Source organism: Schistosoma haematobium, chromosome ZW, assembly GCF_000699445.3.
Source record: "Schistosoma haematobium chromosome ZW, whole genome shotgun sequence".
NCBI lineage: Eukaryota > Metazoa > Platyhelminthes > Trematoda > Strigeidida > Schistosomatidae > Schistosoma > Schistosoma haematobium.
In genome coordinates this window covers 8901139-8927351 of record NC_067195.1, presented here as the reverse complement: position 1 = coordinate 8927351, position 26213 = coordinate 8901139, and the positions used below count along the sequence as shown (strand labels likewise).

The window sequence follows — 26213 nt, the reverse complement described above, 5'->3', positions numbered from 1 at the left end:
TGTTTGGTTGAAATTGGACTATTGGGGAGATTGCTAGTTCGTTTAGTAATCTAAATCCTCCTAATCATCACAACAGTGCAACAGAAAGCACGGGGAAAATGATGTTCACCACGAACGTGAGTTACTTGAAATCAATTTGTCGAGTTAGCGGTCAATAATGATTATAATAACATGGATAGGTATGTAGATCACCAACGTAGACGATCTATGTCGAAAATGATTGCAGGCCTACTCGAGTTAGACGTGAATGGTGTGACAAACTAGCTAACATCGAAGTCACACCTCATGGTCAGCACCTTACGTGGACTACCCCCATTGACGTAACAAGGTACTATAGATGCTTTGAAGACTGTACAACACAAAGGACGTTATTACAGAAATATATTAGTTAAGGTAGATACAGGCGAAAGTAAGACCACTGCCGCATGGGCCAGTCCATGGCGTATGAATAACTAATGCGCGTCGGTTGTACATGACCTTGGCAGGGAGCGTCGATCTGTTCGACATTCAGTGATCTAACTGCCGGATGATTTGGCTAGGGCTCAGTGACATTTCACTGGCCCTGCAATACTCCCCCACCAGATTCAGCGGCCGTTTGAATCGGTACCAAACATGTTGGGAGCAGTCGCGCGCCAGAGAGTGCCAAACGAATATTATAAATCCTCCAGGTATTGCTTATCTGTAAAACAAATGGAAAGGAGGCGGCAGAAACTGGTCGGGAAACAGCGAGTCATAATATGTTAGTAGGACGTTGCTTAAACGTAAATTGATTAACCATAGAAATAATGAAAAGAACAAAACGTTTTATTGTTCTATCAAGTCGCGCTGAAATATATAGCCTTGAAAAGTAATTCAGTTCCTCCGATGACAAACGTTAAGTCTGCCGCAAGAGTAATGATGCTATAGCGATAGTAGGATAAGTGTATTATCAATCGATGTCGATGTTTGTACTGTCATTAGTTTAAAGTTGTAAGTCGGACAGTATCGTTGACAGCTATTAATTAGTGTCGAATTCTAGTTATATCTATATCTAACAGACTAACCGTAAGTACAGAAGTATAACCGTGAAGAGTGGTCGTGATTTCGTTGTGCAAAGCCATTGACCAACTTGTAGTCAGAGTTTGAAAAGTCGATGACTGCTGTTACAGTCAGTAAGGGTTGAAGGCTACAAATCGACAGCAAAAGGTGGCACGATGAAGTCTCTAAAAGATGATAAACGGTGAATGCTGCATGTTTGTTCGGTTAGTGAACAGAAAAATATCGAAAAGAACATAAGAAACCAAGAGTGTCACTCTGGACTCATGTCAATGATACCCGTGAAAAACGCTGTCAGTGTTGGGATAGAGGCGACAATATCGTTTTCAGTTTGCAGGAGATTCGGTCGACTGCATAAACTGATGATTCGCGCGAATGATATTGTCGTCAGACCACCAATTGAACTGGACAGGTTGTAAATCGTCGAGTACTTGAACAGCCGATTGATGTACCGGAATCATCTGTTAAACAACAGCCACGAGGAAACAATACTTCATAAAATGAAGTACGACATCGAAGTAGAACAACTACAATAGTTCAGATGTGTTACAATGCCAAGTCTAAATAACATCGTTCTTACGTATACTGACAGTTGCACTGAACGTTCGCTTAGGTATGATTAGCGTAACAGTTGGATGTGTGAATAAAAACATATACGAAAACTATGGTTGGGTTCGTGGAGAATTTTCGAGGACGTTTAGATATTTTCCAAACCCGTATGGCATGTAAATAAACCGAAAATAGAATTGAAATGACTGTTGTGTAATAAGGAAATCGAGCCATGATTTACCGTGTGAATTGTTAGCAAATACAAGGGGTATAATAGACATTAATTAAAATGGTAACCACCAATGTAACTAAGGTTTAGAGGGTCCAGGTAACGTGGCCATTTCGTAAAAGGCTGATACAAAGAGCTTATTACCTAGCGTTAAGTGACATATTAAGAACGACAACATGTGTACTTGGCCCAGACCCAAATACAACAAAGTTACCAAGTGAATTACACTTTTTTTAGTAGTCGACTGACTGGCCGACAGGAAGGTAACACCTAGTTGCTTAGAAGTGAAAGTATGAACATGGATTCTTTAAATAATTCGAAAATATCTTTATCGTGTGTAAGAATCTATTTGACAAGGAAACGCATCACCTTAATCAGCAACGAATAAAAAATAAACGCGACATTTTCAAATGTCAAATTCAAACCAGTCGCTATGCCCACTTCATCAAGTCTGACTTGATAAATACCTGCTAAAATAAAGTGATATTTCGCATTTATTCGGTGACCAGAGTTGTTGTTGGCTGAGGCACGCTCGACGAAGGCAATTAGTTTTTGTAACTCGAGAATTTTCATTCTACCTGGCCCATGTACAGTAATCAAACTGCAACAGGGTTGATTAGTAAAGGAGTGCATGAGAAAATTCTTTCTATCACATCAAGAGCGAGGACATCAAATAGTTGTTTTGTATTGTTACGAATGTCATTATTTCACTTATATAATAGAAATATGTTTCGACAAATTTCTAAACAACTCACCCGTAAACACTAACGTATATAGCATCAATCAACATATGTGCAACACAATGATTGGCATGAATTGCTCCCTAGACCAATGGTCGGTACATACGAACGAATGGACACTTAGGACTATACCCTGACATCAAGCAAAATTAAGGAGATCAGGGTACAAGCAAATGCAGTCATATAAAACGTTGTTATGCGGACAAATAGCAGTTTTATATTTTTTGTATGGTTTAAGAAGGCGTCTTGAAGGAATAATAATGCCATTACCGTTACACAAGAATTGGTCGTTGAACAGTCTTGCACGCTTAAAGGTTCATCAGTTTCAACTGTACGCTACCTTCTAGGTCATTTTTTACGGTTTGTGAATTTTTAGATTCATTCCTTGTTCTCTCTTTAGTTACAATAACAACTTATATACCTGTAAAATGCTCATAATGAATGCTTGTGATCGGAAACTTTAATCTAATTTTTAATGCAAATCATCAACAGTAAAAGAGAATTCTAACTGGTTTATAATCCTCATTTAGTCCTAATCAGTAGGTGTCCACTCTCATGTCACTTCAGCGTCGCTCAAAGATCGTCCACAAATTGTAGTCTCACCCTTGTCTCTAACCGTGATCTGAAAAATGATTAGTGTGTTTCACGAACATATATCAAGAAAGCTTTCAGTACACATAAATGTTTACCTACTACATCTAGTTAGTGCGAAGTTTTATTTGGGTGTGAGGAATATCCAATTCACCAAGATTTACTTGTACAATAACAGAACTTCAGTGACAAGCAACGTTCTAATCACTTGAGTTTTAAAGTTGTGTTTTTTTTATGCTTCCTAAACGTCTGTGACGTAGAATGCTCAAACGTACAGTCATATTGCAAAGAGTAGATAACTGTATCTACTAAACGAAAGGAAAGTGCCCAAAGCCGTAATTGTATTTTCTTATAACACTTGTTCACTTTATCAATCTTACCATGGAAAAGCCTTTGTTTAGCCACATCATTCACGTTTGTTAGATGTTTCTCGCTGACGTTAAAAGATGAAAATTGTGATGTTAGTACACTTTCTAAATAACATAAACTAAATGTGGTCTTATTTTGTATAGCTTCATAGGATCTGTACTTCGTAATGCTGTTTCGTAATAGTATCCATATACGTAGTTCTGGTTTGTTGAAGTACAATATTATAGACATGAAGGACGTTTACGGATAGTGATACATTAGCCTGATGATTATTGCCATCTAAATAATAGATAAACTGTAAACTAGATTGGCTTAAATACAAATTAATTACTTGCAGCTTGTTGCTGAGTAAACATATCTAAAGCTTGCAACTCATCTTCAGTTGACGAAAGTAAGTGTAGGCCGACTAGTCCTCCGCCAAATTATTTTGACTGGTTACCTGTCGTTGGTTTTTTCAACAGTGGAATTAATTGCCTCATACTTTCAGATAACTCTCTAACCTCGTCTGACAGTGCTTTCATGTTTGCATTTATCTTTATATGATCTGCAAGACTTCAGAAAATATCAAAGTTGACCCTCTGTTATCTTATTATGCTCACTCTGTATCTTATTTTTTTATTAGTAGTGCTTTTATACATAAGCCGTGTATATGATATATATATATATATATATATATATATATATATATATTCTGAGGCTCTTTAGAATACTAAACTTATTAAATGATAACTTTACACTTTTAGATGCTTATAAAAGGCTTAAACATTTACAGATTCTTAAAGCCTGTTGGAATACGGGTACGTCATGTATTTGATTGAATTAATTGTCGTCTTGAACGTTTTAGCACGTAGTGACTTTGACCAAAAAATATCCTCGCAAAGTACCTTCTATTTTGTTGGCAGAAGGTATTTTGCCTAAATTGACCGCAGATGACATTGTATACGAAGAGGTCAACATAGAAACAAATGAATCCTCATGTATAAATGTTTTATTAACACATAACGTGCCTGGTATGTTAATGTTTTTATGCTGAATCGCTTCATACCTGTTTAAAACACTAGGGCGTTTTCGGAACATTTTGGATTGAAAAGCTAACAGAAGGTCTACTAGTTATTTATTGTCATCTTTCTGTTGAAGCACTCCACGATTTCAATCATGAATTATTGACGACTGTTACTCTTCGACATTTTATTCCAAGTCTTCTGATTTACTTTAACATCTTTTGATCTTACTCTTTTACCGTTTTTATTCAATTCAGCACTTAATCATATTCGTGTTCCTTTCATTCAGTCAAACTGTCTTTTGCATTTGCAAGGTTAAATTTTACCCTCAAACGTTTATTTACAATATGGAAGCTCATATTCATTCTTAGTTTATTAGTATTTGTCCAATCTATCAACTAGTAATCTTCAATACGTAAAATTAAAAGATCTATATTACTTTTCTTGTCAATGTAATGTAATTGATCACACCATTCCTATGCGGACTCAAATGTAAAATTATTTATTTTATTATTTATTTCAACACATAGATATTGGTACAAAGAGGCACCAAATACATATGCGCCACACAAATCTCATTCAATATGTGTGAGGGCTGTGATACTGCCCGGGTGCCCAGACCGAAGCAGGTGGTTATCTTAGGGGCCACACCCCGAGCCTTCGACCTAAAGGTCTAACCCACAAGGCAATGGAGCATCGTAAGGAGATGCAGTCCCATGGTAGCCGGTGACCGAAAATTGGTTCATACGTCATTTGTTCCCGCAGGATACTGGAGCCCATGTGCACCATTGATTTGGAATGCGGTTAAAGCGCCGGACATTCGCTTTTCGTCCTCTCATTTTCGTAAACAACACCCCCGCCACGAGAAGGCAGTGAGTAGGACTTCCCTGGCAGAGGCCATATACGCGTGGCCATGTGAGAGCATTTCGAGAGGGAGAGCGGACTCTCCCCACTCTCGGCCGTACGAGGGCATTTGTGGGCCCCGTACCAGGGCATTCGGGGGGTAAATGTAAAATGATAGTCAGTAAAGCAGAAACTATCAAGGAAATTTCCTGACTAAAATTCTCACAGTAGATCTAGAGTGCAGCGTAATATCTAGAAATAGAGTATTTGAATTACAGCCCAAAATATTTACAAGTATAAAAAGCAATTAAATTGTTTGCCGTATGTTATCTCATCAAAATAGAAGGGGTAGTAGTAGTTAAAAATAAGCAACTTATAAAGTGCTGTTGCATTTAATGTTGTTATTACTTCTGAATCAGGCTGAAAAATATATTTGACAGCAAGTTTTAAATAGGTACAAGATGCTGAATAAAAATGCATATTTCTTTTGCCCTAGGACTTGGATCTGTTGGAACAGTAACCCCTGTACATCGTAATAAGTTCTGGAGATATTTGTATATTAAGGGACTTGCTGAGCTACCGACAGAAGAAAGAATCAACGAAATGAAGTTGAAACAAACAGTTAGTTAATTCCTCTTTATAAGTGTATTACTTTAGATTAATTTTTTTGGAAAAAGACCAATTTTCGCTGATGTTATTACTTGCCTGTTCCAGTTCACTTTTATACATATAATATATTTAGCATGTTTTGTCTTATTTTACCCAGTATGGTAAATAGACTACATTAAGTTTTACCCATCAGTAGTTTGTACGTAAATATTGTTCTCATCCTCTTAATTTTTTAGGGAAGACCAACTGTTCTATGTGGTGAATCTTATGTTCTTCAACAACGCTTGTCTAATATGACCCTATATATACCTATGAATCCTTCTCGAGAATGGACTCTCAATAAAACTCATGTTAAAGTTGCTTTAAGACGATATGTAAGCTATTTTCGATAGAATTTCACTAATTGTTTTTTCTTTAGGGTTTCGCAATAAAGGAACATTATATCACATTACCAAAAGAAGAAATAACTTCAAAAAATTCTACATCTTCATTTAAAATTAGCGTTTATGTAAATCTAACAAATATATTAACAGCTTATCTTGACATTATTTGTTTCTATAGTTAGCTTTTTTTTCTAATAAAATCCTTTGTTTGATTTGTTAATACTAGTAATCCTTAAAAAATGACCATAGGCATAGATATCGCTTTTAGTCTATATTCATAATGAATACGTACATTGCTACATATAATTCAACTGAATTTCAGTATCACTTGAGTTTTGTAATACAACTTTTTCACATCCTAAATCTAAAATAGACTTATATCAGTCCCCGAAACGATTGTTCATTATTCTGAATCATTGGATGGAGACTTACTCTTATTAATTGGATATTATAATGTTGGATTTCCATTTGAGATTTATTTAGTGATTAAACACGTTAAATGGAACAAATGTGCGGGATTGAAGCGTTTGATTCACGGCAATTTGATCACAAGTTTAAATCATGTTCTACTTGCTTGTCTGTGGACAACTGGGTCGTGTTACTAGCTTTCATACTAGAGGTTTTAGGCAAAGCCTGATTCCACATACAGATAGCACAATTTTTCATTTATGCAGTGGCAGAAAAAGCATTGAAGCGATGAAAATATTCGTAAGAAAATCATTACTCTTAAAAAAATCCAGGGCTTTTCTGCGCTATTTCTACATTTATTCTCCAACATAACTTGTCTGTGGCAAAATATACTAATAATTTAGATTTTTTTATAGACTATTCCAACAGCTTAATATAATCTTGAATAGTACTATCGAATTTACCTTATTCGTATTTTCATTCTCCTGAATCTATACTTTATATTTACAGGAATTATGAACAGGTGTATATAACATTTAATACTTCATTCCCAAACTTAACAAATCATTATCACTTTTGCGTGTTTTTTTGTTGTTCTTGTTGAAATATATAAGAACTCGAATTGGTTTGTTACTGTTGATTTTAATTAGCCAATAAAGATAAAAGAGGTCATCCGAATTTGGAAGGGATATTTAGTCTATTTTTTTCAGTGTTTATATTTATGTCAAATGGAAATGACCATTACGTTTTTCTTTCTCACCTAACTAACATAGGTCCTTGTGTGTATATCTGGTACTAATGTGATCACAATAAGCTGTGATCGGTCAATGAACGAAGACACATATTTAGCTATAGTTAATATAAGATATTGTTATATATTTAAAACTGTTTCCAATCTGTTTCATTCAATGTATCGACTGCTTGTACTTTATTTAATAGGCTACTGGTCTGACCTATAGCGGATTCTTTATCTTGATTTGGATAATTAAGTCAAGTGTATCACGTAATCTAGTACTCAGTCAACTATCAACCATCTAACATTTATTGTCCTAGTTTCGAATGTCAGTTCCTAGGATCAAGCAAACTCGTTTCGGTTACTATCATACAAGAGCTTTCAAGATATATTATGCAGCAATCATTTATTTGAGTGGCTAAATTGTAACATTTCAGTTCAATTCACTCATAGTTCCTTTAAAAGATTAAACTTTCCAACAATCTATTTACTTTTTTTTGTTTTACAGATTGATGATATTGTCAATGTTGTTGTTCCATGTTCAATATTTCTTTATCAAAAGTTGGATAAAGGAATGTGTACTCAACCGCCAACAAATGTTTTTAGAAAAATTAAAATTGAAGATTGGACTGCAGATTTTTCTGAAACTGATATTTTAGTTTCTATTTAGAATTATTCAAATAAAAATTGATATATTTTTTTCAAAATAATAATTGTTTTTGATTTTGTTTAATTTTATCAGGTTGTTTATATTTAATCTAAACATAGTTTAATTTGTCATTTCCAATTATTTGTTAATGTTTCTATCCTTTATATATTTGTGTATATGTATACTGTTAACTTCATTTCTCATGTTTGTTTTATATAAAAAAAAGAAGAAAATTGGTAATAGTCGTCGATTCTTTTCGTATTTCAAACGTCAAGCATATGAACCAACTAAAATTAAACAACTTGATGACTCTAGTATAGGGTTTATGGTGAGTATAGTTGGTTAATTTTTTAAAATTCTATAATGTCGTGTTGATTTCTATTTATTTATCAGTCAAACATAGGTAACATAAAACCTGGAATGTATATATATATATATATATATATATATATATATATATCGACTCAAGTTGCCACACTATATCAGTACAAGGAGATGAAATTATCTAGAAAAATTTAAGAGTAGCAAAGGTACTAACAGTATTAGTAGTGATAAAAACAGACGAAGTGTATAAAATATGATTCGAGAAAAAAAATATACTAAATTTGCTGACTGAAATTTATGAGTATTTTAAGAAAAAGAATAAATATATCTGTAATATTGCCACTGGTTATGGGAGTTACATGAACCCCTACAAGATAGTTTGCACCTACCTACATTACTCAGACCAAAAAAACAATAACATCAAAGGCTGATGCCAAGTTTCGGTCTAGCCAACCCTATCTTTCTTGCTTTATGCCAATAAACATAGCGCGTTGAAGTATACGGTGATTAAGCACACATAGTCCATGTCCTACCCACTTGAGAGTCGAGGCAGATTCCCTACCTCATCAATTAGTTTGCCATTTTTACCTAGTACCCGTCGTTTAATATCTACATTGTCTACCCGGTGATTGCAACGTTCAGGAGCAATGTTTCGTAGTCATCTATCATCAAATGCCAGTAAGCTTAGGATGTCCACTTCCAAATGCCGAATCTCATAACCATAAAGCAGAACAGGACGAATTATTACACACTGTCCTCCTTTTTTAGTTGAAAGATGAATATCTTGTCTACACTACAAGTAACATAAGTTTGCAGAAACTTAGCACGGTTGCTGATTTCTTGCTAAGACTTAATCAAGAGCTAACTCACTAGGGTCACTGAGACTTCCAACATGGATGAAACAATCGATGCGTTCGACTTATTATTATTTGAACACATATATATTGGTACAGGAGTGCGCCAAATATATATGCGCCACACAATTTCAGTTCATTAATTGCGTGTGGGCTGCGATACTGCCCGGGTGCCCAGACCGAAGCAGGTGGTTATCTTAGGGGGCCACACCCCGAGCCTTCGACCTAAAGGTCTAACCCACAAGGCAATGGAGCATCGTAAGGAGATGCAGTCCCATGGTAGCCGGTGACCGAAAATTGGTTCATACGTCATTTGTTCCCGCAGGATACTGGAGCCCATGTGCACCATTGATTTGGAATGCGGTTAAAGCGCCGGACATTCGCTTTTCGTCCTCTCATTTTCGTAAACAACACCCCCGCCACGAGAAGGCAGTGAGTAGGACTTCCCTGGCAGAGGCTGTATACGCGCGGCCGTGTGAGAGTATTTCGAGAGGGAGGGCGGGCTCACTCCACCCTCGGCCATACCAGGGCATTTGGGGGCGATGCGTTCGACTACTTCACTCCCATTAATTTAACCATTAACTCATATCAATTATAAAGCAGTACACCGTTTATGTTGTGTTTGCTAGTTGGCTTTTGTCAACTTATGATGTGATATTTTCTTCATTTGATATTTTCCTCATATTCATACTCCCAATAAGAATACTGTTCTTATTAGTCAATGGCTGATAATACGTTTTCTTATGTGTTTCTGTCGTATTTACCTTATGACAAATACTGCTTTATAATTTAGTGTTTCGGTTTTCCAGTCAAATTTTCACATTCTACAAAAAGTGCCCTCAATAACTTCACAATGGCAGACTATAACATCCAAAACTAAATCATTCATAGTTAGTCTATCCATATGATGCAATGTTTCAAAGTGATCATTTTCAATAGTAATTTTCCCCAAGAAGAAAAACGACGTGGCTCATTGGTCAAGACATTCAAAATCAAACGCTCGAACCTTACTTCATCTATTTCGCTGCAGGCAATCAAGTAATATCTCTAACCTCTAAATTTAGAGTGTGGCTTGAACGCAAGTATACAAATCTGCACCCGGTGAATGAATTATTAATATGAAGGCGAAACAACAACAACTAGGCATAATATTGGAAAATTAAATAAATGTTTATGTTATTCTATGAACCATACATATAGTATTCAAGTTCACATTAATATTTAATTCTACTGATCTAAAAAAGCTAAAGCGTATTCTAACTCTTGATTGAGTTATTTTATTAGGTATTGGAATATCTCGGCAATTAGGTCATTTTTATTCACTTTGAGACAGAATGTGTCAGTAGTAAATTTTGAAAAAAATCAGTATGTCACACTTATAGTATCTTCGATTGACTCACATCAATTTCAGTTGTTGACAGTTGATGCAATTACACTTTGAACACCAAAGTAGTATGAACTAAACATCTTTTGTCACTTTGTAGGTTACGCTATCAAATATTTGTTCCCTATTAAGCAGTACGAAGCTTTTTACTTCGTGACGCCATCTTACGTTAAAAATTGAAATATCTGTTCTATTCAATATTTTCTCATTGTACATTAACACTTTACTATGCTTACTAGATTTATCATTATTACCGCAAATAATTCATTGTCATTCTCGATCTTGGTTTCTTCATAATCGTCTCTACGTATATTTATGTTTCTTACTCTTGATAATCCTGTGAACTACTCCAAAATTGAAGTTATTTAATTATCATATTTGAACAATCATCATAACTCGACAAGCTACTACTGTGTTGATTGGTTTGGCGTGATCGGCAGAGAACTCTTGATCTAGTTGGGACTTATCAGCAAGGTGTACCTGCAATCTTGAATTAATTAATGCTCCTTGTGGAATTCAAACGAACAAGTCGATCAGTAGAATTCAATTATCATTTAAGTACTGGACAAATCTGATATTAGTCAATGCTCAGTAATTAATAAGTTGTAAATTACTACTGTCTTTTATGTACTTATATTAACCTGATCATCCTTATAAATACGCATGAATTCTGTGATTATTTTCAGTTTTTTTATTACTTTTATTGATACACTTCGGTTGATATTTCCTCTATTTTTATCTATATCTTCATTATTTCAGTTATCTGATTTAAATCATAATGGTAGAGTTGCATTAGCTCACTTTGATCATTACTACAGCGAAGCTTATGGACCAGTTGCTTGGCGTTCAATGCGTATAGCTTTATTAATGCCATCTAAAAAAGCTATTCTCTATAATCGTTATTTTCCCAATGTTATTGAAACAATTTCATCATCATATAATAACGATGATAATCAGTCATTTTTACCAAACATAAACTTGATGCAAACATTAATTAAACATCAAAACTCTTTGACAAATAATGTATTCAATGCTGATAAGAATCCGAATATTATTGATGAGGTAACATGTTTATTAGATTGTTTGTTCTCACGCAAAAATTTTTTTTAATTATTTAAAAAATTCATATAAATTAACAGTACAATGATAAATAATTTGTATTATAACACGGAGTGTTTAAGTTTGATACTTATGCACACAACTTCCTATATTCCAAACCTTCAACTGGCCATTGCATGAGAAGACTGAGAGTGAAGAAGAAAGTTTATTGGACTGAACCACTTGACATAATGAAGCATTCATATATATCATATACTCAGAAAATGAAATTACTGCTTGTCCAATCACATGCACTTATCATTAGATTTTTGATTGGCCCAAGGTAGTCTTCTCACATGGCGAATTTTAATTGGTTAACTGTATCACTATTCAATTATAATTTGTTTTCATATATTATGAGACAATGTTTTGTAATCTTCAGGAATTCTGTTAAAATAAAGTGTTGTTTTTAAATGAGGAAATTTAATTTCTTCGAAATATTCAGTCAAGATACCAATTCCTTATTAACAATGAGCGTCAAACTATATTTCCAGTTCATATTTTCAAATGCTCTTCTTATTCCGACTTATTGTTGATATTCAGAATTGAGTTTTTATTGTCTTTGTTATCACATATGTATATACTGTTATAATAGTCAAGAATTTCAGGGAATAAGTTTACTTAATTACTTCCTATTGTGTAGAGTTCGGTGGATTAAGTACATGGAATTCAATTTCTTTATTAAGATTCCTCTTTTAATAATTGCCTTTTATTGTTATAACTATGTTGTAATACTGTTAGTCCACAATAGGACAGTTTCAGCGCAATACCTTTTAATATTACTATTGACTAATACACAGACAAACATAACATTCGGATGCCCGTTAGATTTGGTCGATTCCAGACTGAATTTCAGTTCGTGAGTTTATTGACTTATGATTCAACTTGTGAGGGACAAATGTACTTTTCTTTATTTTGAGATGTTGGGTGACGACATGCCCATATTATCTAAAGTGATATAATTGTATTTATTGTTTCTATAAGTCTTAGTATTAGTACTATTTTATTTATTACTACTACAACTACTCTGGGATTTAGCTTGATAATTCTATCTTGCTGCGTTAATGTAGTGTGGCAACTTTAATCGATACACATATCTGCCAGGTTATACATTGTATATGACTGACTAACTGACAGTGGATTTCTTACGTCCAATTTTCCACTGTAATGCACATTACGATTTATCCTATTTTGTTCCGCAACTTGATAATTTCCTTCTTTTTTCGTGTTGATGCAAGATGCGGCACTTTCTAAACTAGTTCCTACATTTCTTGATGAATATAAAATATTCAGTCCTTCAAATGTGCAATTGTTTATTTCCATGCACTATAAAACACACAAATGTCTACCTGGAGAACAATAAAAACTTTATGGCCAAACGATTCAGTTCAGAGAAAGCAACTTCACTAAAATCATCCACCTAAGTTAAAAACCTTCACCTTTTCAAAAACAAGGGTTTATTTTGTGTCACTTGTTCTTTATACTAGAACAAGTATCATACTTTGAAACGTACAATTTACACATGTTGAATAGCTGCATAATTAAGCTATTGAATAATATTTTTTTATGCATCTTGATCCCTTGATAAATTTGGATAAAACAAACTTTATAGAATAGTATGAATTAATTATACTGCAAATAGACTAAATTTATATTTGTAATATTATTATAAAGATTCTTTATCACACAACATAATCAATGAAGTTTAGTTAGGAACATTATATAAGAAACAAGAATATGAAACATGTGTAACATAACAATTGAGATTAATTAGTAATTCCATATGTTAAAGATGAAATCATAAAAAAAGAAGAGTATGAAATTACAAATGATAGTAACCAGACGATGAATGGAAAAAGCATTGTAAGCAAATGAGTGATAAACATGGGGATCTAGTTGACATGAGATTCATGTTAATGTCATAACTGAATATAAGTGGAATATCTTATTTCAAGTTATATAGTACAATAAAGAGATAATACAAGTGATTAGCGTTAAATGAATCTATTTTTCCATGGCAATGAAAGATTTACCACTCTTTCTGTATACAAAGGTCAGGTCAAAATCACTTGATGTCAATGACTCTTGAAATGCGAATTAACAGTGATGTTCGCTGCTTGTTAATTGTTTCACATACTTTTGTGATATTTACATCATATTCATTATCCATTAAATGTTTTATGATTTTTCTTCTGAATACTTTACTTCCTTTCTGAATATTTTCAAGAAACCTTGTAGATTCCGTTTTTTAATGCTTCCCATTTACTTGTTTCCATAAATGTATGTAAATTCGTTTGGAGGTGACCTCAGAATAGTATTGATTTACTTTTGACTGATTTAAGAAACATCGCGTGTTATATTTCGAAAATAGTTGGGCTACAGCAAAGCTTGTCTTTAGCACTGCTTTAATTCTTTTATCAATTCTCCCTGAAATCTCTTCACTTTTGAATGCAAGAAGAATGATGGTGGGTTTTTCTACCAACAGTTGTTTATTTAGGACTTTCTGTTATCGTTTTTCTGTACTTCATAATAATTTTTTTTGGAAATCCGTTTTTTAGAACGACCTCCTTAATGTACGCTGTTCTACTTGTTTTTTTCTCGGTTGAACACAATCTTCTAGCCCTGTCGAATAAGATTTCGACTAGAAAATGTTGTTTGTAACCAAATAAGATTAAAAACATTATAACTTAAGTATTGCCTCGTCCATGTTTCTTTTCTAAATATGACCTTTATGATTGTTCTATCGTTCTACGTTTTATCTTTAGTCCTAAATAGTTAAATTAATTAATGTGTTATTTTATTCCATTATGAATTTGACGTTAGCATGTACTGCATTAAAATACTAGAACAACGGTAAGGCATGATTCCTATCATTACAAACAGACAAAAGTGTATCATCAATATTACCTTCCGTAGAATGTTACGTTGCGGATTTCGTGTTTGAATTTTGTTTGTTCATGATCAGCCACAATGATGTTGGCTAAAATAGACCGTGCCAATGATCCCGATAATCTTTTTCAATTTGTATATGTAACCTTCTTGTTCCTAAAGTTGATATTATGCTTATCCATTACTAATTATTATTTGTGACAAGAAATCGTTGATATCATATATTTTCTTTATGAAAATATTTTCAAAATTTTCCTTACATTTTAAAGGTTATCAATGTAACGCAATCTGATGCACGTCGTAGACAATTTTTAACACGTTACAGCCCATCAGATGAAACTATGGATACAGCTAATCTCAATGAATTTATACCATCAACTGAATTAATTAGTGAAAATGAAATGTATACAAGAGAATGTGATACAGACTTTACATTTTATTCTAAAGATTATTATGGTATGATTAAAGCAGATGAAGGGGATTCATCTGATTTACAGTCATTGAAAGTGTTAACTGAAGAATTTCATATACCCGAGAAGCTACGTATTAAATGTTCACCTCCTGGTAGATTGGTTACAATACCACATCCAACTTATTTAAATGGACAATTTAGTATGTTACACATATATCATGTATTATTTGTTAAAATTTCCTATATTGTCAGCATGCGTTTGAGATGATTGTTGAGTTCCACTGAAATCATGAACCGATCTATGTTGGACAACCTTGAAGCATTGCACTGCTTTTTTGTCTTAGTATGACGGGACTCCTCAACAGTGTGCTCCCATGAGCCCACAACCGGTATGCAAATCTAACTTCAATTAGTCTTTGAGCAGTAGAGCTAAACTGTGTCGATTGTGAAAAAGCTACCTAACGAAGACAGTAGAAAATGGTCATGCTATATTGTGGATCGATTGGGGTTTGACTTGTACACTATTGGATCCCGTCTCAGGGTTTCACATGTTAAACGTTCGCGTGCGAAACCGAAAGTCCTGGATTTGATTCCCTGATCTGGGGTCGTCAACGCTCACATCTGAGAAGTGCAACGCTACGATGAAACGGCCATCCAGTGCTTCAAGGTTTTCAGTAGTTGTCAAACTCCGATCAGCTCATAGTTTCAGTAGTTTCCTATATTATTATTATTGTGTTTCTTCGAATATGTCTATTCTAACAATGTTGCTGATAATTTATATTGTATCAAAGAAATAGAGTTATGCAGTGGGATTTGATGTAATTGTTCATTAGTTTAAGCTGCCATACTTTGTCATACTCTGTCTTTCCTTAAACTATGAGATTAAAATCGCTTCATGTCCTTCTTTCTACGTGCTATTTCTTTCTTCCTGTACTATATCTTTATATGCAGTCTTACTTTATATATTACCACCATTGAGTTAACTACTTCTATCATCTTGCTGTGCTAATGCGGTATGGCAATTTGGACGGATGCATATATGTTACTGGTCCTACGTTGTAGCTTACTGACTGCCATACTTTAAGTCAACTATATGAAAAATAGGTCTAGATTTAATATTTCTCTATCGTAATAATTATTGCAAATTACTTATTTACACGATGACTAAACAGCCATAATGCATTGATAAATGACATCACTTTGTTTAAGACTCTTATCCTTATTAACTTTGATCTCAGTCAATATTGACTGTTTATATATGAGTGTTGCACTGGAGAAACTTTTGTCTGAGTTCTTATAACCTACATTTTCAAGTTGTTTATTAAAATTATTCAGACTCTTGTCTAGTATGTGCATTGTTTCGTGGATGTTTCATCATTATGACTTTCAGAACCGTAATAATTCTAACCAATTCATGTTTCGCCCATAGTCCTGGTCTTTCACATAATTCATACTTATTTATTTATTTATTTGAATGCATAAATATTGGTGCAAAGGGGCACCGAATACACATGCACTACACAAGTCATTTAATTTGTTTGTGGGCTTTGATACTACCTGGGTGTCCGGACTGAAGCAGGTGGTTTTCTTGGGGGGCCACACCTAGAGCCTTCGACCTAAAGGCTTTTTTAAATTATAATAGGTAAAGTAGAATGAAACGTTTAGTTCACTAATCAAATCTTAATCTTTAAATCACAGAACTTCAGCTTCATATAGTGCTTATATCTTTTCATTTACAACACATTAGTCAGTGTTATTAATACTGTCTTAATGAAGTTTTATGTTAAAATTGTTACCGTAACATAAATCGTATATCCTTTACTGAAACAAATAATGTTATTTTTATCAAATGTATAAAATATCTCACGTGAACATTATACTTCAGTGCATCTAAATTAACTGTAATGATTTAAATTCTATGACGGTTACATGAAGATTTATTTGTTAATATAACTGCCTTCTCGTGGCGGGGGTGTTGTTTACGAAAATGAGAGGACGAAAAACGAATGTCCGGCGCTTTAACCGGATTCCAAATCAATGGTGTACATGGGCTCCAGTATCATGCGGGAACAAATGGCGTGTGAACCAATTTTCGGTCACCGGCTTCCATGGGACTGCATCTCCTTACGATGCTCCACTGCCTTGTGGATCAGATCTTCAGGTCGAAGGCTCGGGGTGTGGCCCCCTAAGATAACCACCTGCTTCGGTTTGGGCACCTGGGCAGTATCACAGCCCTCACACATATCGAATGAGATTAGTGTGGCGCATATTTATTTGGTGCCTTCTTGTACCAATATCTATGTGTTAAAATAAATAAATAGATAATAAGTTTATATGAAGTAGTATTTGAATTTAGCTCCCCTATCATTCATCATTTAATATGGAATAATCTTCAAAAGAGAAGCCAGTAGGTCCTGGGTTCGAGCCCCGCGTGGTGCGGGATCGTGGGTGCGCACTGCTGAGGAGTCCCATGCTAGGACGAAACGGCCGTCCAGTGCTTCCAGGTTTTCAGTGGTGGTCTAGCTTCAACTGACTCATGATTTCAATCTGTGAAATTTTCTAAAAATCTCCACAAACCCCTTCTGATAAAAAGATAATTAAGCATATTCAGTGGTATCATCTATGTTTCATTGTTTACAGATCAATACAATTTTCCTTACTGTTTGTTTTAATCCTTCAGTTTATTGAATGACTATTTTATATATAATCGTTTATTTGTTATTTTTTGTTTTTGTTTTTTTAGATTTTCATACAATAGATTTAAGCTCTGTTATACCTATTTTAGTATTGAATTTACAAAAAAATGATAATATGGTTAATATATCTACATTTTCTGGAACTAAATCAGTTATTGCACTACAAACTGGTTTATTAAGTTAGTTCACCATTGTTCTTTATATTTATTATTTAATATTGATTTTATTAGTAATTATCAAGTATAGTGTTTGTTTATATAGAAAGTGATACGAACAGAGAAATGAATAGGCTATGATAAATAATGGAAACTATTTTTGAGTACATTATCTCATTTAATTCAAATCTTGTAAATTATTAACATTTATTTTTGTTCTTAGTTTATTCTACAGACTATAAGGTTTTGTTTGATGTGTGATTCATTGCCAGAATGTTTCCTATTCCAAAGCTATTGTAATTTAAACGTAATCTTTTGTACTCTATTTTCTATTTTAATCCCCAGTTTTGGGCATAATTGTGGTCTTGTTAGTCATCTATTTATTCATGTATCTTTTTACACTAATCTCAATCGAAACCAAATTGGAATATGAATCGGAATCGGGAATAAATCGAGTAGTGTTCCGGTTGACTTGTCTTCTCTCTCTATTGCTTGTTTGTCAGCCAGTCAGGTGATAGAATAGTTTTCATCTCTAGTCTCACTTCGAACTCACACATACTAGCCTTAAGCTTAAACCCCTCAGCCGTCTTGGCAAGGTTATAGTTTAGATTTGGGCAAGCTATTTTCTACATATTAATGGGTAGACAGATCAAGGACGTAGGACAGAGATATTTTATTATTTGAATATTGTAAGTTGATAGTATAACTCGTTCTTACTTTTATTAAAGTCAGATTTTGTACATTTATCACAATCAAAATGTTATTCGATAACGTTGGAAATATATATCTCCTAAAAGTCACATTTTTTAGTAATTTCTAATTTAGAGAAAGGTAGGCATTTTCCATTTCGTCTTAAGTCTTTATTTCCATTACTATCGTTCTCTCTAGCCTGCTTCGGTTTGGGCACTTGGGCTGTATCATAACCCACACACAAATCAAGTGAGTTGTGTGGCGCATATGTATTCCGCGCCCCTTTGTACCAACATTTATGTGCTCCCTCTATTATATATTATCAACATTTAAGGTATTCTAAGGTTTGGGCTGAAATTAGCAAAAATCTGTACGGTGTTTCATTCTGTTCATCAACTGTTCTTCAGTAATACCTAAAAAAGTACTTTTAAATCCTGATGTGGTGAGACCATAAATTATCAACGACTTTGAACGACGCTAAAGTGACCTTGAAAGTATCTATCTACTTACTAGTGTTAAATGAGGGTTATAAACCAGTGTGAAGAATTAGGATTATGTTTTTTAGTCGATGGTCAGGGTTAAGATTTAGATTTAGGGTTTTCATCACGATCATCAGCTATAATGCCAAAACGCTATTTGGCCAAATGAATGAATGGATTTCGCGCCAAAATCCAAAACATATTATCGTAAATCTGAATGGCTCCTCCATAAATTATAGTCTCGCCAAACTATTGTTGATGTAGTTATTTTAATATACAACTTAATAAAATAAACCTGTACATTGTTCTTCTCAATTTTGATCATATATGCTTTCAGTAGTATATAATGAAAAATTATCATTATTTTATTGTTTATTTATTTTCTATTATCAAGATCGTTTATTATGTGTGATACGTACTCCATCTCGTACTACTCATGTTCAACAAATGATCAACACTTTTAAATCGTCTGGAATTAATTCTAAAGAGAATGATAAACAAAACAATAATACTAAAATAGACTTTGTTTACTCAAATGATGAATTGGCTGGTTATTTTTCTGACAATATTGATAAAGATTATAAATTTAATAAGATTTTAGTCAATGTTCCTTGCTCAGCTGATCGTTACGCAATCACATCTGGTACTACACATGTTTTTGAAATGGGACAAGCTCATTTACGTGCTCATTTACTGAAAATTCAGTTAAATCTTCTCCGGTGAGTTTTGGTAGAACTTTTCTAAACTGTATATGATAATAAATAAAATGCGATTGTATTGTGCACTCAAGTAAAAATTACTTACGCGATCAGATTGTTGGTTTGCTGTCCCCTCTCCTCTTGATTAACTGAAAGGAGTCAACCCAAAGGTCGTCATTAGCACAGAACTTCCTGGCATTGATGTGCGTTGACCCAAGTTGTCATACTACATTAGCATTACGATATGAATGTAATTAGGTGAATCACAATCAGGAAGACTGAACTTTTGGAATATAGTCCAAAAAGACACAGTGAAAAAACAAAGTATTTATCAAAAATACATTGGTATTCAAAATTGATAAAATGATAGAAAGTTGATGGTTGGAGGTAGTAGATAAGAAATCTTGAACCTAGTTTTCGTGTTATTTGGCACTTGTTAACAAGATATGTACCTGTCATTTTGATGGAACTGATGCTCCCTGGCGGAATCGATCTCATATCATTCAATTTTGTTTCAATATATAATTACTACTGTGATTGATTGCATAGTGTACAGTTAATGCTTTTTTCCCTCATATTATTACATCCTATTCTTCTGTAGTCAAGCAATGGAATTATGTCAACCTAACGGTTATGTTGTCTATTCAACATCAACATTATCACCAGGTCAAAATCAAGAAATTATTCAATCATTTATACTGAATCATTCAAAGAATATTAATTTCACATTGATCAATTTAAAACCATTGTATGATTTATTAACTGTTTGTTATTCTAAATTAGGTCTAAAAATTATTCCGATTCATTTACCTTTATTTGATAATATGAATGAAAATAATCATAATACAAATCTATCTTCAAATAATACTTGTCATGGTTTATTAATTATTCCATCGATATCGTGTAACTATGGTCCAACTTTTATTGTTAAATTTAAACGCCTTCCTTAATTGATTTTTTTCAATTGGATAACTTTGTTACTATGTAAATTTGTTTATGATATTTATAAATATATATTTTAGTAATATTATTATTATTTTTAATCTTATGATTAATGTTATTTTATACATTTCTGATCATTCAACTATTTGTAATGGAATGTTAACATTACTAAATTTAATTGTGTAATTATCAAAAATTTGGAAGCATTGGACAGTTTTTTCATCCTATTATATAACTCTTCAACCGTTCCCATCTATAATTCAACAGGGAATCGAATATAGATTCTTAGGTTTCGTAACTAGTGTTTAACATTTAGACCACTAAGTCGTTACTCAATATTATATATTTATATATCAATTAATGAGATTGCTTGATCATCTTACGCTGTTATTGAGAGGTAGCTGTCTCATAACTGACTTGGTTAAGCTGCACTAGTCATAGCTTCTCACTGCAATTCCAGGGAAATTGGTTTTCATTAATGATCTATATTATTATTTGAAGAATTATAAGTCATACTAGATGAAGATATCTTTTTAGTCGGGAATTCATCAGTGTCTCACACACACATACACATGACCGTTCAGGATTAAACCAAGAACATGGTGATCACGAATTGACTGAAGTTAGTAAATATTGGTCAATAAATATCGAATGTTTAGGTGAATGATACAGTATTGATTATGTGATTTTGAAGATTTTGTACTTGATGTTGCGCATATATGAAAAACTGCAATAGGTATAGCAAATTGAAATCATTCCTCTAATGAAACATTCGTGTATATTACTTAACACTTGAGCGTAATTTAAATACATATATTTAACCTGGTTCGAACTCATATATACTTTATTGTGATGTATTTTTGAATGCTATTAGTATTAATCGTTCAAACTTCAGACGAAAGAGTTACATATGAGCCTAGAACGTATTTGACAGCTTGGTGTCTAGCATCATCATCCTCGGAAATAGTTACGTAATAATATGTTCAAAGAGTAATCTAATTTAGCCGCAACAATTTTATAACGATTAACTGCTGGTGGCTGGTGAAATATCAGCATAGAATACTGAAGTCTCGTTTAACCTTTACCACCTTACGGTATTCGTAATTTGTATAAAATATCCACCTATATATCAAAGAACAAGTACATTGGGGACTACTGTTTTGTGTATTAATTTGTGGCTGGAAAACGCGGAGTATGGAAGTAGAATATATGAGTAGGCTGCTATTGTTTGACCATGTATATCTTCGAAGCATTGCTCGTGTATGGTAGAATCATTGAGTGAGTAATGCTAATGTTAAGCGTCAGGGTTTAAGTAGAAATGCTAAGTTGATTGATTAATCAAGTTGTAAACCTTCATTGTACGCGTTACAAAAGCTCAGTCACTGTCTACCTGAATATCCTTTTTATCTAGAGCATGAACAAGGTAAAACGAAGCTGGGGTATGCAAAATAGAAATAGCATCAGTCCACTAAGCTTTTGATCACAAGTCTGATCCGTTTGGTAAGGTGTAGACATCCAGGTTGAAATCCTTCCAATAATCATAATCTATAGTTGATTAAGAAATCCCAAAATTAATCGCGGTGTTGTACTTGCAATCACAGAGTCCCTCTATAAACGTTAAGTTTATTGTTATCTTGATTGTTTCGAACTTTGTTTCAGTACTCGGTATAATATTTTCAGTCATTTGCTTCTAATTTTGTTAGTTTCCTCTTTTCTTTGTGGTAATGTGATATGGATGAACCCATTCCAGTTATATCCCACACTGTGGACGATTAACTGTCAGATTCCTAATATATGAATGTACGGTGAATAATTTTAAAGTTTGAGTCACCAGTGCTGTATATCTCACCCCTTAGATATGAAAACCATTTCTTGACCAGTCATATGCACTTAAACGGCTGATTTTCAATTGGCTTAAAGTATCATTTATAAATACTTGTAAGATCAGAATCTGGTGATTTTATAGTGTATATTCTATGTACTAACAACTCATTGGAATGCATGTGACATAACACTTGACAAAAGACACTTAACGTTTTCTAGATGCGATACACATTTTATATTTGATTAGTTGTAGTGTCAGTTGCTATGTTAAGCCCATATAGCTTATTCTGGCTTCCGGACAAACCAATTTGTTCATTCTTCTTGAGTCATATCTTTTACCTCGTTAATTATTCGCTTGTAAACCTCGTCTTTTTATGTGAGCGTATGTGTGCATTTCTTATCTGACTCATCACATATCTGTAACTTATTATTGTTCGACTATAAATATCGACTCACGCTTGGCTAAATTGAGTTGTCTTACATGACTTCTCCACCGCGCGTCATCTCACTTCATTTTTCTCTTTGCTCATTTATTTGGATCAACGATTGTGTGAAATACACGTATTCGAAACTCACTCTCGTATTTGATTCATTTAATTCCGTTATTCACTAATGTGATTTAAATCGATGATTATATACGAGGATTGGCGATATGTTTATTTCAACAACATTCATACGATCCAGTCGTACTCAGATATCGGGCCACAAAATAGTCACGTAGATTTCGCATTTGAACTGACGACCGACAGTGTGAATTAGAGTTGAGACCAGTATCTCTCTCCTTGTTCCTTCTAATCTATCATCGCTTAGTGTGTTTATAGCGATAGTTCAATACCTAGGGAAATGGTTAACTACCATCTTTTCTGTCGACGGTATGAAATCTATCGAGTCCCTGTACTCATATTTGAACTGAATCTTATATGCATGGACATACCAATTAACTATTATAGAATAGCTCTCAAAAATACAAATCTTTGCAATGATCCTTGGATACTTAGACGTATCATTCATTCATACAACTTCAGTTTCTCATCTCTTCATTATGAGATAAACAAAGTTTAATAAATGAAAGTTTTTTAGACTGAACAATATAACTGATTAAAATATCCACATTCTGAATGCTGTGTATACCTATTCCAAGTTGTCACACGTTTACACTATTTCACACTATACAATCATACTGATTAAAATAATACCATATAGTAATTCAAATTTGGCATATTTACGTAATCACTTTATAATATCGAAACTAAAACTTTCGGGATCGTGGATGCACACTGCTCAGAAGTCCCATAATAGAACAAGACAGCCATCTAATTCTTCCAGATTTTCAATGGTGATCTATCTGAAATCGACTTATGAATTAAACTATTAAATTACTATCATCTCATTAAACTTCCATTCTGATAATAACCTATTCAGCTCTTATAGACTGAGTAAAGTCGATGTTTTTTCTAAATACTTCTAATATTCATTTAATGAAGAAGGGAACACTAACATAAATTACTAATATAATTCATTTTTAAAAAATCACATAAAATTACAATTATTCACCAAAGGTATTTTATTATATACATTTAAATGTTGATATTAATTTGTAAATTGTATAGGACAATTGAATTCTTTCGATGTAAATAATTTGAATGTATACTGATTTGATGTAATGAATTTCATAAAATTTTGCCGAATTTGTTCAGTAAGATTGAGTACTTTCGCGGATTCATTCTTTCAATAATAATAATAAATCATAATGGTAATAGAATGGTTTCTTTTAAAAGAGGAAATAGTTTTAAATACAAATAAACATAGAAACAAAACTATATAGACCGCCATGTGTATTTCAATTCGATTTTCGCACAACATTCGAAATACAATGAGAAAATTTCAATAGTTGTAATCATGAGTCAATCGAATCTAGACCACCATAGAATACCTGGAAGCACTGGACAGCGGTTTCGTCCTATTGTTGGACTCCTCAGCAGTGCGCATCCACGATCCCGACACGCGACATTCGGACCCAAGACCTAACAGTCTCGCGCGTGAGCGCTTAATCATTAGACCACTGAGCCGGCCAGTATCCAACGGTGTTAATGTCTAACTTCAACCAATCCACGAAGTTGCGCCACCGTACACCATTGTCTTCGGTGGGCCGTCCAGTACTTGCAGGTTTCCTATGGTGGTCTAGTTTCAATTAACTCATGGTTTCAACAATTGAAATTTCTAAAAATCTCAAAAAACCCCTTCTGACAATGAAGAATACTATTCATCTTACTAACTAAAGATTATTGTTGCTTTAGTTCGGGAATTGATAAAATTGTATTTTGTACAATTACACATAATAAATATGCCGTGATATATAAACTAGATTAGGGAAAATACCTGCTTACGATTGTATTTGAGTTTACTTATCGTGGATTACGATGGAATCAATGTTTTTGTGGATAAAATGTATCCTCCCACTTTAATTAGGTTTTATGATCGTAACATCTAACTCTATAATCTTTTGCTTATTAGAAACAGTAAATCAGTATTAATCATATCAAAACTATTTAACCAACGTAAATTTGTCATTATAACTAGAGGTGTTTGGTGACTAGCAGTGGAATTTAAGACATGCGTTTCGTTCTCTTTAGGACTTGTTATTTAGTCCTGGAGTGAACATCAACTTTGAGATGCAGGTTGATCCAGCTAACGATTTCCAGAGGGGACAGGACGAACTTCCTGAATTTCACTGCCAGCCATCATCCATTTTTGCTTACAATGCTTGTCACATGAGGTGATATAGAAGCAATTCGCACATTATGCACATATGCCAACAATAGACTGATCAATTGCAGTCCTAAATAATAATGGGAAGATTCAAGTAAACAATACCAAGTGAATCTAAACTTCACCCCATTTCACAAGCAAGTGGCTGTCAGGGCCCAATAGCTAAGTGGATAACGCGATGGGGTTTTAAGCGAACGGTACTGGGTTCGAGTGACAGAGTGAACATCAACTCTGAGATGCAGGCACGTTCAGCTGACGAGTCCCAAATAGAACGAAACGCGCGTCCTGCATTCCACTGCTAGTCACTATCTATCTTTGTATATAATGCTTGTGAATTGAGGCTACATCGAGGAAATATGCACAGACTGATCAAATTGCAGTACTAAATAACAATGGGAAGATACAAGTAAACAGCACCAAATGAATTTATATCTATTGATAGGTTGAACAATAATACTAACCAGCATAGTATGGAGTATATTTTAGTTTTCTGCAATAAAATCAAATTATCTTACCTCAAACTGTTGTGAACTCATAATACAGGGGAATTCAATATCCTGTAACCATAGAAGAGGATAAATTACTTTTCTAAAATGATCTGAATATAATTTCTTCAAATATTCAGAATCTTTCTGTGAAATAATAAATAAAAGATAAAAAGTGACGCATTTTCATAACCTTCTAGGGTTTATTTTGATTCTTTTCATTGTAAATAGTATTCAAAACGTGATTTACTTGTACGAAAATGATGAAATATTTATATGATTGATTCAACAGTCAAAATGTATTCAGAAAGCCTTAAAGTGTTAAAGAATATGTGAGTTATAAATAATTATGGATTACTCATATCCGTATAAATG

At 33.5% G+C, this 26213-nt stretch overlaps 2 protein-coding genes across 3 annotated transcripts in view; one reads left to right on the top strand and one right to left on the bottom strand.

The window, feature by feature from the left end:
- The first annotated feature begins 2859 nt into the window (after nt 1-2859).
- On the top strand, nt 2860-20966 carry NSUN4 (5-methylcytosine rRNA methyltransferase nsun4). The gene is made up of 12 exons (XM_051210332.1): nt 2860-2913; nt 4257-4310; nt 4358-4523; nt 5854-5978; nt 6203-6340; nt 6385-6474; nt 7999-8467; nt 11461-11763; nt 14958-15300; nt 17844-17975; nt 19515-19839; nt 20420-20966. The coding sequence occupies exons 7-12, from the start codon at nt 8288-8290 to the stop codon at nt 20766-20768; spliced, it is 1632 nt and encodes a 543-aa protein (XP_051070319.1). The 5' UTR covers nt 2860-2913; nt 4257-4310; nt 4358-4523; nt 5854-5978; nt 6203-6340; nt 6385-6474; nt 7999-8287; the 3' UTR covers nt 20769-20966.
- A 2654-nt stretch (nt 20967-23620) lies between these two features.
- NPHP1_1 (Nephrocystin-1) overlaps nt 23621-26213 on the bottom strand; it is a 36669-nt gene continuing 34076 nt past the window's right edge. For both annotated transcript variants that reach the window (XM_051210330.1, XM_051210331.1), the window contains exons 29-30: nt 25869-25985; nt 23621-24309 (exon numbers count right to left, since the gene is read on the bottom strand). Coding sequence is in view for 1 of the 2 variants with exons in the window: in XM_051210331.1 (XP_051070318.1) it covers nt 24175-24309; nt 25869-25985 (252 nt within the window). In the remaining variant the exon portion in view is untranslated. The remainder of the gene's footprint in view (nt 24310-25868; nt 25986-26213) is intronic.

Coding starts and splice junctions, on each gene's coding strand:
- NSUN4 (XM_051210332.1), top strand. CDS start 8,288: ATGTTTCTATCCTTTATATATTTGTGTATATGTATACTGTTAACTTCA. Junction 11,764..14,957: donor ATCCGAATATTATTGATGAG/GTAACATGTTTA, acceptor TACATTTTAAAG/GTTATCAATGTAACGCAATC. Junction 17,976..19,514: donor ACTACAAACTGGTTTATTAA/GTTAGTTCACCA, acceptor TCTATTATCAAG/ATCGTTTATTATGTGTGATA.